Source organism: Diaporthe batatas (assembly GCF_019321695.1).
Source record: "Diaporthe batatas strain CRI 302-4 chromosome Unknown Contig00001, whole genome shotgun sequence".
Lineage (NCBI taxonomy): Eukaryota > Fungi > Ascomycota > Sordariomycetes > Diaporthales > Diaporthaceae > Diaporthe > Diaporthe batatas.
Genome location: NW_025408548.1, coordinates 1,177,068 through 1,191,903, shown reverse-complemented (window position 1 = coordinate 1,191,903; position 14,836 = coordinate 1,177,068). Strand labels below are relative to the sequence as shown.

General features: G+C 55.5%; 3 protein-coding genes across 3 annotated transcripts; 1 reads left to right on the top strand and 2 right to left on the bottom strand.

Annotated features, from left to right (window-relative positions):
* Positions 1-2,699: 2,699 nt before the first annotated feature.
* Positions 2,700-5,233, bottom strand: KVR01_000550 (uncharacterized protein; the record flags this gene model as incomplete). Its single annotated transcript, XM_044789077.1, has 2 exons — positions 4,180-5,233; positions 2,700-4,100 (listed from the first exon to the last, which is right to left on the bottom strand). Exons 1-2 carry the CDS (start codon positions 4,618-4,620, stop codon positions 2,700-2,702), a joined length of 1,842 nt encoding a protein of 613 aa, XP_044650499.1. The 5' UTR covers positions 4,621-5,233.
* Positions 5,234-6,629: 1,396 nt separating this feature from the next.
* Positions 6,630-10,465, bottom strand: KVR01_000273 (uncharacterized protein). Its single transcript, XM_044787107.1, has 2 exons — positions 8,067-10,465; positions 6,630-7,998 (listed from the first exon to the last, which is right to left on the bottom strand). The coding sequence occupies exons 1-2, from the start codon at positions 9,877-9,879 to the stop codon at positions 6,704-6,706; spliced, it is 3,108 nt and encodes a 1,035-aa protein (XP_044650222.1). The 5' UTR covers positions 9,880-10,465; the 3' UTR covers positions 6,630-6,703.
* Positions 10,466-10,701: 236 nt separating this feature from the next.
* Positions 10,702-13,889, top strand: KVR01_000003 (uncharacterized protein). The gene is made up of 3 exons (XM_044788376.1): positions 10,702-11,305; positions 11,373-12,801; positions 12,860-13,889. The coding sequence occupies exons 1-3, from the start codon at positions 10,761-10,763 to the stop codon at positions 13,721-13,723; spliced, it is 2,838 nt and encodes a 945-aa protein (XP_044649952.1). The 5' UTR covers positions 10,702-10,760; the 3' UTR covers positions 13,724-13,889.
* The last annotated feature ends 947 nt before the right edge of the window (positions 13,890-14,836 follow it).

The following is a 14,836-nucleotide window of genomic DNA, read 5'->3' as shown; positions in this document are numbered from 1 at the left end:
CACATCACCGCCCGCACCTGGGTCGGGCGCGACCTCGCGCGTAACGAGGAGTGGCACAAGGCCAACCTCGAGACCACCGCCAACATCTTCACCCTCGCCATCACGCTCAAGCTGCTCCCGGCGTTCCTGCAGCCCATCGCGGCGCCGCTGCTGCCGATGAAGAGGAAGCTGGCTCGGGGGCTGGAGCGGGTCCAGGCGTTCCTCGTCCCGCTCATCGAGGAGCGGAAGAAGCTCGGGGAGGCGGACGAGAAGCCCGAGGACATGATCCAGTGGATGCTCGATGCGGCCGAGGGCTATGAGCGGGACTCGGTGAACCTGGCCACGCGGTATGTCTACGCGGTCATCGGGAGCCTGTTCACGGTCTCTGCGGCGCTAGTAGACCTTGTCTATGACCTCGCTGCGTATCCCGAGCACCTTGCACCGCTGCGGGAGGAGGTTGAGCGGGTTCTGAAGGAGGATGGTGGGTGGCAGAAGGGGACACCTGCCAAGCTGGAGATGATGGACAGTTTTATGAAGGAGTCGCAGCGTGTCAACGCACCTGGCCCCAGTAAGTCTGCCAACCATGCCGCCCAGACTCCATTTATTAGTCATCTGCTGACCGGGCTCTACCCTTACCAGTCAGCTTCAAGCGTATTGTAAAGGAACAAATGACACTCTCAGATGGCCTGGTCCTCACCAAGGGCGCATACATCGCCGTCGTCAACTCCGGCTGCGTGCGCCAAGACGAGCGGTTCGACGGATTCCGCTACGCGCAAAAGGAGCCCGGGCAAAGCTCCTCAAAGGCTAGACAGGCCTTGTACACGTCCACAGACCAAGACCACATCACCTTCGGCCAGGGACGACACGCTTGCCCCGGGAGATTCGTGGCTGCTGTGGAGATTAAGCTGGTATTTGCGGAGCTGTTGATGAAATATGACATCAGCTTCGTTGAGAACGGAGACATGAATTTGGACCACACGAAGCGGCCAAAGAACTTGCACTTGCTGGAGCTAGGATTCACTGATCCGTCAGTCAAGGTGTATATAAGGGAGAGGGCTGATGCTGCAGTGAGCACATGGAAAGTATGATGGAGAGAGGATAGAAAGGCAAATTCGGGAATATTGGTTCTTAGTCAAGGAACCCCTCCATGAATATCTCACCATGGTTTCCTGATCCACATGATGACACCTTACAGTTTTCGGGTCTGTTGTAGATGTGATGGAATGCAGGTTAAGAGCCTGAATACATACTTGAAAACCTAGGTATGCTCCCTAATGCATCCATGGATTCCCGCAATTTTGTCCCGCGAACCCAGACTGTACTTGTGAAAGCTTGACAGCCAAAGCTCACGTAAATGAGGGGAAAAAGCCATTTGAATAAGTGCTAGTTAACTAGGTGCTCTGGTCGTCGATGGGCTCATTGTTTAAGCGAACGATGACGGAGACGCTGCATTGCTAAAGGAGGATCCGTGCCTTGCCATCCACTCAGTCTAGTCTTTGGGGCGATATCATAAGTCAGAAATCTTGTACACTACATCATGTAGTGATTGTAGTGATTCTTCAAATCCACACCTCATTTTCCCAGTTGTAGTGGAAGCGTTATGTTCTCCGTGATCGAGCATGGAATGCGCTATGGCTCTGGTGATATCCAAAGTGGAAAGACTACATGTCGTACTCATATGGTCAGAAAGTGCCAGGATTAATCTTACGGGAACAATAGCAGAAGGAGTGCGAGAGAAAATAAATAGGATACATGACCAAGAAGTCATAGACTTACACGATGCCGCCATCCGGGCAACCGGGCATGTACACCGCAAAATTGCACGACAGCCTTCCGACAACCGGAATCCACCAAGGCTCACCGCGTTGATTGCAATCCTGGTCGTTGACGGTAAACCAGGTATTGTAAGATGCCAAGGGACCGGACAGGCCGACCATTAGTGCACGGCAGTCGGCTACCTGGAAGTTGTATTCTCCAGTACGATCTACGTCGTATGCGTTGCTGCAGAATGTATCAAAGCCGAACATGTTCATGCTGAGATTCGGGACAACGGAAAAATGGTGAAGTTCGTTTCGCTGCTGGCTTGGGAGGGTAGTACTGCTCGTCGTGTTTGTTGCCACCGCTGATAATAACGGGACTAAGAAGATGAGGAGTGCGAAGTTAAGAAGCATCTTTCGGTAAACGAGTTTGGAAACCATGCCGACGTGTAGTAAGTGCTGCTACTTGAGGATAGGGCTTTGGCAGACAGGTCTGCAACAGTGGTTGTTTGAGAGAATTGAAAGCTCACAACATTTTAACACAGTCCTGAATTGAAATTGTTCCCAGAGAATGCTTTTTGAGACGATGTTATGGGGAAGTGGGAGTTCTGCTTGCCATGCAAAGTGCCAGTGAGTTAGATTCGTCATGTAGATGCATAAAGTGCATGTGACGATGCGTGGCTGTGTGAGTGTCACCGGTCTATGACTTGGCTCTAAATCAAAATATCGCAATCTGACCTGTAGACTTGGCTTGCAAAGAAGGCCTCAACATTCGGGGATCCTGGATACCCCCGTCATGGGTGAGTGAAGCTGGTTCAATTTGCAATTTGTTCGGAAGCTCTTACAGAGCTGGAGACCATCCCCTCACACACCAGTAAAAGCCCATACCGAGTGAAAGAGTAAATTCGTAATTGGTGAGCTGCAGCGACCCAGGGAGTCGAGTTCAAACAACCTTGACTCGGTCTATTCTTCATACGACTTCAACTCATCGTATATCAACCCGTCCCTTCCACCGCCCCTCCACACTCCGCTCCGCTTCCTCACAGCTTGGACCACACCGCAGACAACGGAGATCACAGACTCACCCGGGAACCTTTGAGTCCAAGCACTGCGAAGCCTCTCCCGGAAGATGAGCGCCGCAACAAGTACGACGCCCAGCATGGCACCGACCGCCACCAAGAATCGATACAGCAGCCCAGGGGACGCCGCAGCGTTCCCCACATATCGATCCAGCACGTCGGAGGTCTTCAGAACCACACCATCGCGGTCAAGTGCTGCGACGCGGACGTACCGCGGATACTCGCCCACCATCTCAAAACCGGCCTCGAAGCCATCCTTCTTTTGCACCTTGAGGTCCACGTACTCATCCCGCTGTACGCCAGCCCATCCCGCGCCCTGCAGCACCCAGCTGTCAACCTCCGTGGCTCCGTTCCAGCTGACATAAAGTACACCCTCGCCCGGATCCAGGGACACGGCGGGAGCGTACCACGGCCGGCCGACCCAGCGCGTGGTCTTGAAGCCGCGGTAGCTCGTGACCATGCCCGTCTGCCAGATGAGCCAGGGGGCGATGCGGATGTCGCAGAGGACGTCGCCCTCGGGCGAGAACTCGGTCAGGGCGGGCAGAAAGCCGTAGTCCACAACCACATTGCCGGTGTCGTTGAGCACCTGCGTCGATCCCTGGCTCTCTGACAGCTTCGGGTGCGCCGGGTCGTAGTAGTCGTGCAGCAGCGTCGCCGTCATCGCCTCGGTGTCTAGCTCCAGCATCATCCCGCGGCTGTGGTCGCCGATGTGCCTCTCGCCGCCGTTGGTCGACTTTGCGTTGTCGAAGAGGCTCAGCCTACTGGTCCTATGCCACCTCGCGTGGTGCTGCCAGGTGAAGTCTGTCGCGCGGCCGTCGGAGAGGTCCTCGAATTGGTTGTGTTTGCCGCCGAGGATCCAGAGTGTCTCGCCGGCCGGGCTGATACACATCACCGTGTGGGTGTGCCTGTTCGAGATGATGTAGTTGCCCTGGTGGTCCTTGTCAACACTATTGATGTGGACATAGTCGAAGCCGTTGACGGGGTAGAGGCCCAAGTCGCTGCCGATGTAGGATCTCATCGTCATGTCGATTGGGATGTGCTCGGAAGCCCGCCATTCAAATATCAACTGGCCTGTCTCAAGGTCGATTTCTTGGAAGATACTGTCCAGCACCCAGCCATCCACAGGACCACCGATTGGAGAAAGATCGAGGGGCTGGGGATAGTAGATGGTCATAAGGCCAGTGTTTTCCTCTGTTATGTGAAATTCATGCAAATCGCCTCGCAGCCCTTGGCCCCTGGTTTCGACAGCCTCAACAGTCTTGACAACTTGGTATGTTTCATCGAGCTGACAAGTTTGTTAGCTGATAACCTCGCAAAACTTCAGGGAGCACAGGAAATAAAAGAGAGGACAGTATGGAGCATACAATAAAATAGCATCCTGCGCCATAGCGGTGATGCACCCCATCAACACCGCCCCATAATGTCAGATGCGGCTTGCCCTTGTACATCTGGACCTTGAAGTCTGTAACGCCGCGGCCCTTTCCGAAAGTGCTTCCCTCTGTTGTCCACACCAGGTTTCCCCTTCCGTCGAGTATTACCGGGGCGGGCGAGTTGACAGTGCTCCCTCGAGGGGACACAAGATAGTAGCCATCGTCACACTGCTCGTCCCACTTGAGGAAGTTGAGCCGGGGTGCAGCGAGCTCGTAGGACTTAAACCGGGTTTTCGGATATAGGCCGTAGAAGCCCCAGTCGTAGAGGTTCGGCGACTCCAATATGCCATGGGCGGTAGACGGTGCGGAAAATAGCAGGGTGGTGGCCAAGAGATGTAGTATCCTTGTGCACGTGGCGGCCATGGTCCCGGTCATTCGTCCTGAGGTCCCTGTTGATGGCCCGGCCGGCTGGGATACGCACCACCCCTAATTTCAGAGGCCTCGTTTTACTCTCACGGATTTCAGAAGATTTCGTGGCTGCTTTGCAGTCAATGAATGGGCGACGGATCGAAACAGATTGTACCCACTCCCTCGGTGGGTTTGTGATATCGAAACCGGGTCAGCGTCTGAGTGGCAGTAATGCCAAGGTCCGGACGTCAAGCGATCTCTGGCGTGGCCAAGGACGGGAACGTAAGAGCCTATCGGGCATGGGGATTAAGGCCAATGGAAGGGGGAAAAGATAAAAAAGAAACTGGAAAGATGGGAAGCGGTTGGAAAATGCACCCAGTCTTGGTGGAGCTAGATATTTTTGTTAGTTGTTCAAACAAAAGGAGAAGGGGTGTGGAGCTTGGGGCTGTGAGGTGCTGGTGTACTGTACTATTGTGGCCCACGAGGTGGGTTGATCGCATGGATTGGGCCGATTCAGAGATGGGGAATACTGGGGACTCCAGAAGGGATACCAACACTCTTATGCCTCGGCCGACCAGTCGTCTCAAGTCTCCTGGGTGCCATGCTGACCTGCGGTGGGCGTCCAGTACGCGTGTTCAACTCCGGACCTCGTGTCTCCTCTTTGTACGACGGGGCCGCCGATGCTAGTATCGGCCTCCGTCCGCAATCTGCCTGCGGTTGGATATTTTCCCCGTGGGAGCTCATGCCATGGCTTTCTTGGTACTTCAAGTTGATAGACACTAGCCTACGAGACATCTTAACAGCTTGCGGTGTCTGATACCTCCAGGGCTACTGCGCCCATGCGGTCTGGGAGAAAATTGGCACAGGGCTGAGTGATTAGAATTCCATGTATCTGGGAAAGCACTGGCAGGCTCCACTTCTGTGCCCGGCACTTGACCTGATCTGCAGTGGGAAGACTCCACATTGCCGACAGCCGTCGTCGGGCAGTCGTTAAGGAACCTCGAAACGGCACGGTTAGACTCCACATCTTCTTTCCTCCGACGTAGTATTAAACATCAAATACCACTTTATCAGCCGAATTCTCCGAAAGGTCGTGAGAATCGACCTCACTGCACGCCTCATGCTACAGTGCACCCAGCCCGTCGGAGCGCAGAGATGACCAGACAACAGTACCAAAGCCGCGCATGACGATGACGATGCATGACCTGTATAATCGGCACCCGGCCCGCAATTTTCGGGTTCCTGGAAATTTGCTCCTGGAGATGATGGGCACGCGTCACGTCGGAAGTCGCACAGGTTACACCCACTCGCATCTTCTTCAAATGTTACCTTTAGCCCCCACTCACAATGCTCAGCCATCTCGAAGCGTGTTCGCATCATGCCGTGCTGCCACAACGCAGGTGTTCGTACCGTCCGCTTCAAGCCCTAAGAGTCGGTATTCACCCTTGAGCCAGCATGAATGCACTGGCACGCACCACAAGGGACACTGGCAGGATGCAAGCACAGGGGTTTCCTGGTTCCGGTTGGACAAGAACGTTCGGGTCTTGACTGAATCGCACACGGCACATTCGCTGAGCCGCCTCAGCAACGACAGCATCGTCCTAGCCCCGCGTTGCCTCGGGTTAACAACCACAATCATCAACTCAACGGTTGACCTGCAGTATAGTTCTCAGAGAATTCACAGACTCAGGTCATTCTCCTGCATCTCAGACCTCCGATCAAGAGACTAACTCAGCTAATTGCATGTCTTACCAAAGCCATTTGAACATGGCTCGAGTTTTCGACGCTGGCAACTCGTCGTACACCAGTCCACCTTCTGGACTTCCGTTCCCCTGCTACTTGCCTGGACTTTTCAGTGCATATATCCTCTGCCGGATTCATCATTGACAGGTGGGGCTTGCCACTGCAAGTGCGTGAGGAATTTTCGAGCCCAGATAGTATGCTTACCTGTGGAGTCGCCAGGAGTTGAGGGTGACGTGATCAGCAACTTAGGATCAAGACGGCAGGCCGAAACCTCACAGCTTACATATATTGTGCCGGTATCTACACGTTCTGGATTATACAAGTAACTAACAGTTGACGAATACTATGTACAAAATTGTCGTCTTTATCAGGCATATGCCAGCCTATCCTCGGACCACCCAGGCCTCAGATACTCCGCATCGAAGCCCATGTCGTATCCGGTGGTGTGCACATAATCCACATTCCAGCCCAGCCTGACCTCGACACCCTCCGCGCTCTGGCTCCACAAGGTCACGGCGATGGTGTTGTCACCATCGTAGTCAAGGATACCAGTCGGCACAGGGAACGTGATCTGGTTGCCAATGTACGGGTTGAATCGGCCATACTGGTACCCGTTGACAAACAGCAGCGCCCGGACCTGGTTCGAATGCGCCGCGTCCCCCGGCACAAACGTGCTCCTGGTGCTGCCGTTGCCCGGCGCCGAGAACTGGAACGAGATGGACACGTCCAGCCCCTCGGGGACGGAGAGCGGGACCACGGTGCGGAAGACACGGATGCCGGCCGCCGGGACCACGAGCGTCGTCGCTGTCGTCGTGCTGGCCCCGTCGACGGCCCTCCAGTCTTCGTCGGGGTACCCGGGGAGGTGCATGCCCACGCGCTCGGCGTACAGCCCGCCCTCGTTGTAGACGCTGCGGATCGGGTCGATGTTGTCCTCGCCGCCCGCCGGGCCCGCGATCTTCCACTCGGTGAAGCTCGCGTCCGTGCCGAGGAGCGTGGCGTTCCAGATGCCGCGGGGTGTCAGGGCGCCCGTGGTCTGGTCGTGGCCCGAGTTGTCCATCACCACCACCAGCACGTTGTCCCTGCCCTCCGCGGCGAGCGTGGCGTTCTCGAACGAGAGCTGCGTCTGTCCCGTCGCGGCCGTCGAGGCGCCCAGGTATGAGCCGATGTAAGCGCCGTTCAGCCACGCCGAGTAGCCGAAGGCCTTGCCGCCCGTGATGTTGAGGAAGACGCCGCTCGGTGCGGCCGCCGTGCTGGGGAAGGTGGCGCGGTAGATGGAGTTGCCGACGTGGACGTGGTATTCGTCCAGGAACAGCACTGGGTTGTTGGAGGCGGGCTTGGACGGGTTGGATGTGTTCTGGTGGTCGGCCGTGACCCACACGTTGGGAGAAACGGTGTAGTTGGGCTGAATCTCTGGCAGGCTGTCGTGCCACTTCCACGGCCCCAGTGTGGGCAGCCTGAAGGACTCTGGCACCGCAACAGTCGCTGTGAGCATGTTGCCGTCCTTGGAGATGGTGGAGAGCTCTTCTCCGTTCCAGGTCACGGATTCAACGGAGGGTGCGAAGATGGTGAGGGTGTTCTTATCGCCGTCAATATCGCCGACCAGCTCAAGTTTGTTGTCGGTGACGGATGCTGAGCGAACCAGATATGGTCCTTGGACGAGCACTGTTCGATGTCAGTCACTGCGAGATCTATGCAAGCCGCAGGTCAGAGCTTGATGTCACTGGACTTACCTGTGCTGTTCACGGGGTACAAGGGGTCGTTCCCTAGGCTAGGAGCCCAGAACACGTACGCCGATGGCCGGTCGAGGATGACAACTTGAGCACCATCACCCAGGTTCACAACGGTCATTCCACTAGTGTTTGACCAGTTGATAGCGACGCTCGAGTTTCCTGGCAGGATGTTCACTGTGGTCGAGGTTGCGTTCGCCGTGGCCTTCGAAAGGCTTGCGGTAGCTATTCCCTCGATGACGACCTCGCCCGACTCGCCAGCTGGAACCCAGACGGCGAGAACCTCCTTACCATCAATGACGGAATAGGTCAAGACCTCGGCGGTCGTGTACAGGAGGTTCTTGCTGCCGAAGCTGAAGTCCACTGGGAGCACCTTTGCCTGGTGGCCGTTGATAGCGATGCTGCCGCCATACTGCGGGATGGTCTTCGCTCCCTGGGACGTGCTGACGTTCAACTTGAAGGTCTCGAGCGTGGCCGAGGTCGAGTCGAGGTGCATGGTGGCGTAGAAGGCGGCACCGGTGTCCGGGTTCCGCAGCTCAGCCGTGGTGATGGCCTTGTTCTCGCTATAAGCCGTGCCGTTGCCGACCCTGTCCGTCTTGGCCAGCTCCGGCGCCACGCGCGTGAACATGGTCAGCAGCTTGGTCTCGTAGTACTTGCCACCGATGGCGCGGTTCTCGGACACAGGGCTCGAGTAGTCGTAGCTGCTGGCGACGACGGGTGTCGCCAGCCAGCCCCAGTTGGTACCGCCGAACAGCATGTACAGGCTGATGGCCGTGGCACGCTGGTAGATGAGGTTGCGGTAGAACATGTTCGCAAAGTCGACGCCGATGTCTGCCGGGCATCCGCCCTCGGGCCCGCCCCACGGGTTGTAAGAGCCGCCCTGGAACTCGGGCAGGAAGTTGGGCTGCGTCGGCGAGAACTTCTGGAAGTAGTCGTAGTACTCGACGGTCTGGTATGCAACGTACTTGCCGTTCGTGCCTGTGCACTCAGTGAGGTCGCAGCTCCAGCAGGATGGGTACGAGTCCACACCCACAACGTCGACGTTGCCAATGCCGTCACTGTAGTCCTTGCTCCAGGAGAATGCTCTCATGTTCGGGTCGTTGTGCGTCAGCGGGACGTCGATGCCGCTTGCGCGTGCGGCGTCCTGGAGCAGCTGCATATACTCGCCGGCTGGGACGTTGGGTGTCTTAGCCGCGACATTCCTCCACTGCTGGCCGAACTCGTTCTCGATCTGGAACAGGATAACGTTGCCGCCGTTGGTGATGAGGTGCGGCGCGATCAGACTGGACATATTGGTCCAGTATGGGGTCCACGCCGCCGTGTACCGGGGGTCATTATCCCTCAGTGCGCCGTATTCACCAGTTGTCACCCACAGTGGGTAACCACCAGCGTTGGTCTCAGCGTTTACATATGGCCCGGGTCGCACAATCATGTACATGCCGAGTTCCTTGGCCAGGTCCATGATGCGCGTGAAGTCGTGCGCGCCTGTCTCGAAGTCGAGCACACCATCAGATGGGCTGTGGAAGCCCCAGTGGCCGTAGATGCTGAAGGCGTTGAAGCCTGCGGCCTTGACCTTCTCGAGCAGGTCGCGCCATAGCTCCGGCACAGGGAACCGCCAGTAGTGGAACTCGCCCGAGAAGACAAACAGCCGCTGCCCGTTGACGTGGAAGCTGTAGTGGTCCCATTCCACCAGCGTCGTCAGGCTGTTGTTGTGAAGGGGCCAGTCGGCCGAGGGGCTGTTGTCCTGCGCGTGGACCTGGCTGAGCCCTGCTGTGAGGGCCCATGCCAGGGCCGCTGCCTTGCCGAACCGACGCATCGTCGTTGGAGCTCACTCACGATAGCCTGGAGTCGTGGTGTTGGTGGTGACTTCTCCCTCTCACCGCCCCGATACGCCGGACACCCGGGGCGCGGATGCGCGTATTTATGATCCTCGCAGCATCATACGACGTCATGAACAGTCCTCTCCTGTATGTCTGCCTCCTGGCACTCCTTAGCCGACCCCCATAGCGGCGTGAATTCTTCCATCCGAACCCTGCTCGTCGGCTGACTACCGGGGCCAGCTGTCCCGAGAGTGTGGAGAGCTCATGCCAGGTCCCACGAGATTGCGGGGCACGCCAGAGCGTTCTGAGGTCTGGGGTCGCCGCCGCCGTGACATCGCGCCTTGGGTTCGGTGCAGGTACTGGCCAGTCACCCCCGGCTGATCGCCCCGAATCGTACAGCGCGTCCGTCCCTCGTAAATTAAGTTTGGCAGGTTGCTTCCCGAGGTCGCTTATTTCTATTCAATATTGACATTTCTCAGCCGAGGCTCTTGGACGATAATTGGCAGGCGGTCTAGACCGTGACTGGGACTGTTTCGATAGCGGATTCTTCTCATACGATGGAACTTGCGCCGTGCGTGCCTGTTGACTAGAACGATATCGTTTCCAGCTGCAGCTGTGCCTAACCCTGGACAGTTACTGGAGGCTCGACATCCGGGGTAGCAGCGCTATTGCTCTGGACATGCAGGCATCCCGAGTGGGGATAGTGCAGGTAACATCTGCAGCCACCAAATTGCACGGCATCGGACGTGCAGTCAGCTGAACGGGTTCAGCCTCACCTCTGTCAAGACGATGAAATTCACGTAGTTTTCAACTGCAACTCGCTGTTCTTCTGTAGCATGATCTCTGTGCCAGTGACGAGACATCATCGAACCAGACGATGGAAGCCGCAGCTTCTATTGTTGGCATTGTGTCGTTTGGTTTAGGCCTGGCGAAAAGCCTTCAGACATTCGTCGAGACCGTTATTGAGGCCGAGGAGACTATAGTCCTCATTGTGTCAGAAGTCCATGCCACGGCATCAACCTTGAAACGGCTTCAGGACTTCATTGAACAAGATAAATCAGCCGGCAAGGAGCAGCATCGAGCCACGGTACTCAACGACACGGGTCTCAAGGAGATCGGGGTGTGTGCTTCCCAATGCCAAAGAATCTATGTGCAGATCATTGTCCTCATTGAGAAGGCAAGCATACAGAATGGCGAAGATGGGAGCAAAGGTAAAGGGCCCCAGACCTCTGCTGCAGATGACCCAAACGCGACTGCGCTACGTCTGGACGTCTTTAGCAAGAATGTGACCAAGCTTGGGCGAAAGATGAGGTGGCCCTGGCTCGAGCCGCGGATCAAACGATGCCAGGAGCACCTCGGGCGGCTCAAGGTCAGCTTGATGCTTAGTCTCCAGGTCTTCCTGATAGCTGAAAGCCGTTCTCGGTATGTGCGAGGTACCCAATAGTATTGGATTTCGGGTTTGAGGCTGACCGACGTGTGATTTTCAAAGCCCTTTGATTGCCTGGGTTTCAGATACAAACGATGAGGACGGACTGAGGGATCGAGCTGAGGCTCTGCGCAAGAAAATGACAGAGCTGCACGGCAAACAGAACCAACCAAAGCCACCCAAGATGCAGCCGCCCGGCCTCGGGGATGGAGTCAGGGTGCTGTCCGTCGTGAGCAGCATGACAAGTGAAGCCCCGTACTTCTCAGGATATTCAGGAGTCACGTCAAGCAGCAACGAATCAATGGGTGACGGCCATTCATCCCCGAGCTATTACTCCTTGGGTTCCGACCGCCCACGCCGGCGACGCAGATCACGAGGATTCAGAACCGTGAGAGCTTTGCGTACTTTCAAAGCGCACGTTCGTAAAAGAACGGAACGCAGATCAGTCTTCAAAAAGGATTCTACGAGTGCAATCTTTGCAGCTTACCTCGTTGATTCTAGGATAAGGAGGCCGCTGGGACACGGTGGAACCACCCCATTCGCACCGTCCATGAAATTACCCTTTGGCCACCGCAGACTTACCCAGGAGATAAAGCGGGCCCTGAGAAAATGCAATCCATGGGATGTCCTTCTCAAATTGAGTCCTGCCCACCGAGATATGATCAACCAAGTAGTACAGCAAATCGAAGCGGCTACCAGCAACATGAGCGTCTGTTTGGTTGCCGTCGACCTCGACGGCTACGTCGATGGCAGCGTCTCTGACCTTGGCATGAAATTTACTGACTTGAGTTGGGAAAGAATGGTTCTCTTCTTCCGCTTTGAGCCTGTATATTCCGAACAAGATCCGGCTGAGCCCTGGCTACGCGCGATTTCAGGACCCTCTCGCTTCTTATCGTTATTTGACAATGTATTCCAAAGCAGTCTGCGTACTAACACGAACCGAAAGAAGTTGCAAGCGAGGATCAACTGGGAGAAAGATGAAAGGAAAAGGGAAGAGGCCAAGACCAAAGCTGACAAAGAGATTCTTGAGAAAAGTAAAGCAGAAGTGGAGGAAAACATGCAAGCGGTGGAAGTTGAGAAGGACCGGATAAGAGAGGAGAAGAGAGATTTGGAGGCAGAGAGGACCCGAATAGCTGAGGAAAAAGAGTCCGTTGAAAGTAGGAATCGGGCACTCAGGGACGCCGAGTTAGCTGTCTTGGAAAGCATCCGAGGGGGCACTGCTGGAAAGGATCTTGAGAGGATGTTCGAGGAAGAGCGCGCTAGAAGTTTGCGTGAGGGTGAAAGGGCCATGAAGACGACCAAAAATGAACTTGCACGCAGGCGATTGGAAGAAGAGCATGCTAAGAAGGCAAAGGCAGAGAAGGCAGAAGCAGAGAAGGCAGCGATGGAACAAGAGAGGGCAGCAGCGGAGAGGGCGAAGCCACCAGTCAAGTTCAAAGATGCCGTCGGCAGGAAATTTACATTTCCTTTCCATCTCGTTAAGACCTGGAAGGTAAGCCAGATGTTCACAATCTCGCACTCACGGAAACCGAAGCTAACCTTTCCTGTAGGGTATGGAGGATCTCATCAAGCAATCGTTCCTGCAAGTGGAAGGGATCGGCCCGCACGTGCAAGAGGGACAATATGACTTGGTGGACTCTGAGGAACAGATCATTCTCCCCTCTGCCTGGGCCGAAAGTGTCAAGCCAGGCGCGTCTATAAGCATGCGTATGTGGCCGGTAGAGCCACCACTGACTACGCGGGGCAACCAGTATATGCACCCGCGACAAGGAGAGCCCTTTGAAATGCCGCGTCCGCGTGGCTACGATTCCGCTTACCCCCATGCGGGCCATACCCACAATATTTCCGGTCTGAGTGGCACATGGAGTTCTCCTGACGCATGGGCACCTGTCGGCGGAAGTGTCCCGCCAGTGATAGCGCCCCCGCCTCTCGGCGGCTACCTTGGAAGAGCACATGCACCTTTTGGAGGCGCGCGGCCGCCGCCGCCGAGGGTTGAAGAGCTACGGCCGCCCATGGTGGACATCATCGATGGCGGTCGTCCGTTGAAGGACAAAAAAGGAAAGAGGAGGAAGAAGAAGAAGCCCACATTCTTAGGCGGAACCTTCAGACGTATGCGGAAAAGCTTGGGCCCAAAAAAGCCGGTCAACGTCGAGCCTCGGGTGGATCCAAGGGCTAAGAAGAGCACTCGTGAAGACGAGCGTGTGGTAGTGGAGGAGTTCAGCCATACCGACGACCTGGCGGAGGAGATCGATAAAGAGCTGGGCCTGGATGATCTGGACGTCTCGGAGAAAATTGCTTCAAAGGAAATCGATGAGCTCCTTCAGGCCTGGACGAACGCTGAGCGAGACGGGAACCAGGAGCACGCCTCATCCTCTTCCAGTGAGAGACTATCCGGGCGATACCAACGCGATTGATCATTGAACTCCAAATGGAGCTTTTCATATTCACTGCACCTCTGTTCGCTATCCAAGCTATTGACGGTCGTCTCCGAGATTCAGATTGTAGTAGGGAAGTTGTGAGTGATGGAGGCCCAGGTATATGGAGTATAGTGATGGTGTTGGGTGATAGTGGTATGGCCACGGACCGTGTAAGCCTTGAAGGTTTGCATCTGTCTTGTATTGTAATTAACTACATGTTGTTGCTTCCAATGGTGTTATGGGAGTCTCTGTTGCCCTATACCACCTACCCACCTCTTATCGGCGGAATTACGTACGTTTGCTCGCCACATTCACAATTGAGGCTCCACAATCAGACTAGATTGTAGTTTTTTCTCGCAATTAATCGCAGTGGGGTGTCGGAAACGAGGAGGGGGGAAGGGGGGAAAGAGTGTACTCCGTGTTGTTCAGGGGCACCGGATTTTCCGAACATCCTGGTTCCTGTTGACGCCAAGCTCAAGATTCAGTAGCCGCACTAAGAGTTCTGCGGTACTGATGACTTGGGCGGGAGGCTTTGTAACGGTATGAGTCTTTGTTTTCTTTGTTTCTTTGGTTCAATGTGTATTCTTAGCATGCAAACCTACTAGCCTGGGTTCCCATATTAATGCCCTAGGGATCAAGCAACACTTGGTTCTGCAGTGTTTGCAGGAATTAGCCCAGGCTTGAGCCTGCAGATAACAGCTTCCCACTACATCGAACCCGAATCCGAAAAGATATTACTTCATGGCTTATTAGCACGTCCCGCTTGTCTCCACGGACCCACCATGGAAAAGTTCCGTGGGCCGGCCCCCAGTGCCAGAATGCCATTGATGAAATTGTTCCTTCCTGATTGTGCATTCTCTCGGGTTGTCGGAGATGTAAAGGACGGATCTGGGGATCGTGGGCGATGTATCTTTGACCCACAACACCAACGTAAAAGTTCTGGCCTCGGCCGACTTCCAGATGTCTCTCGCCCGACCGGAAACATTTCTTCTTATCAGAAACGTCTTCGAATGCCAAGGTCATGCGAAACGGGGGGGAGTAGTTAGCCGTCGCCTTTGACTCGCCGCGCGCCCTCCTTAATACCTGTGAACTGTTGGCGGGTCTCTAGTT

Bases quoted from the DNA above. Each gene is read 5' to 3' on its own strand.
- KVR01_000273 (XM_044787107.1), bottom strand. From the start codon at position 9,879: ATGCGTCGGTTCGGCAAGGCAGCGGCCCTGGCATGGGCCCTCACAGCA. The intron at 7,999-8,066 runs GTAAGTCCAGTG...GACATCGAACAG, and splicing joins GTACCCCGTGAACAGCACAG to TGCTCGTCCAAGGACCATAT.
- KVR01_000003 (XM_044788376.1), top strand. From the start codon at position 10,761: ATGGAAGCCGCAGCTTCTATTGTTGGCATTGTGTCGTTTGGTTTAGGC. The intron at 11,306-11,372 runs GTATGTGCGAGG...TGATTTTCAAAG, and splicing joins ATAGCTGAAAGCCGTTCTCG to CCCTTTGATTGCCTGGGTTT. The intron at 12,802-12,859 runs GTAAGCCAGATG...CCTTTCCTGTAG, and splicing joins ATCTCGTTAAGACCTGGAAG to GGTATGGAGGATCTCATCAA.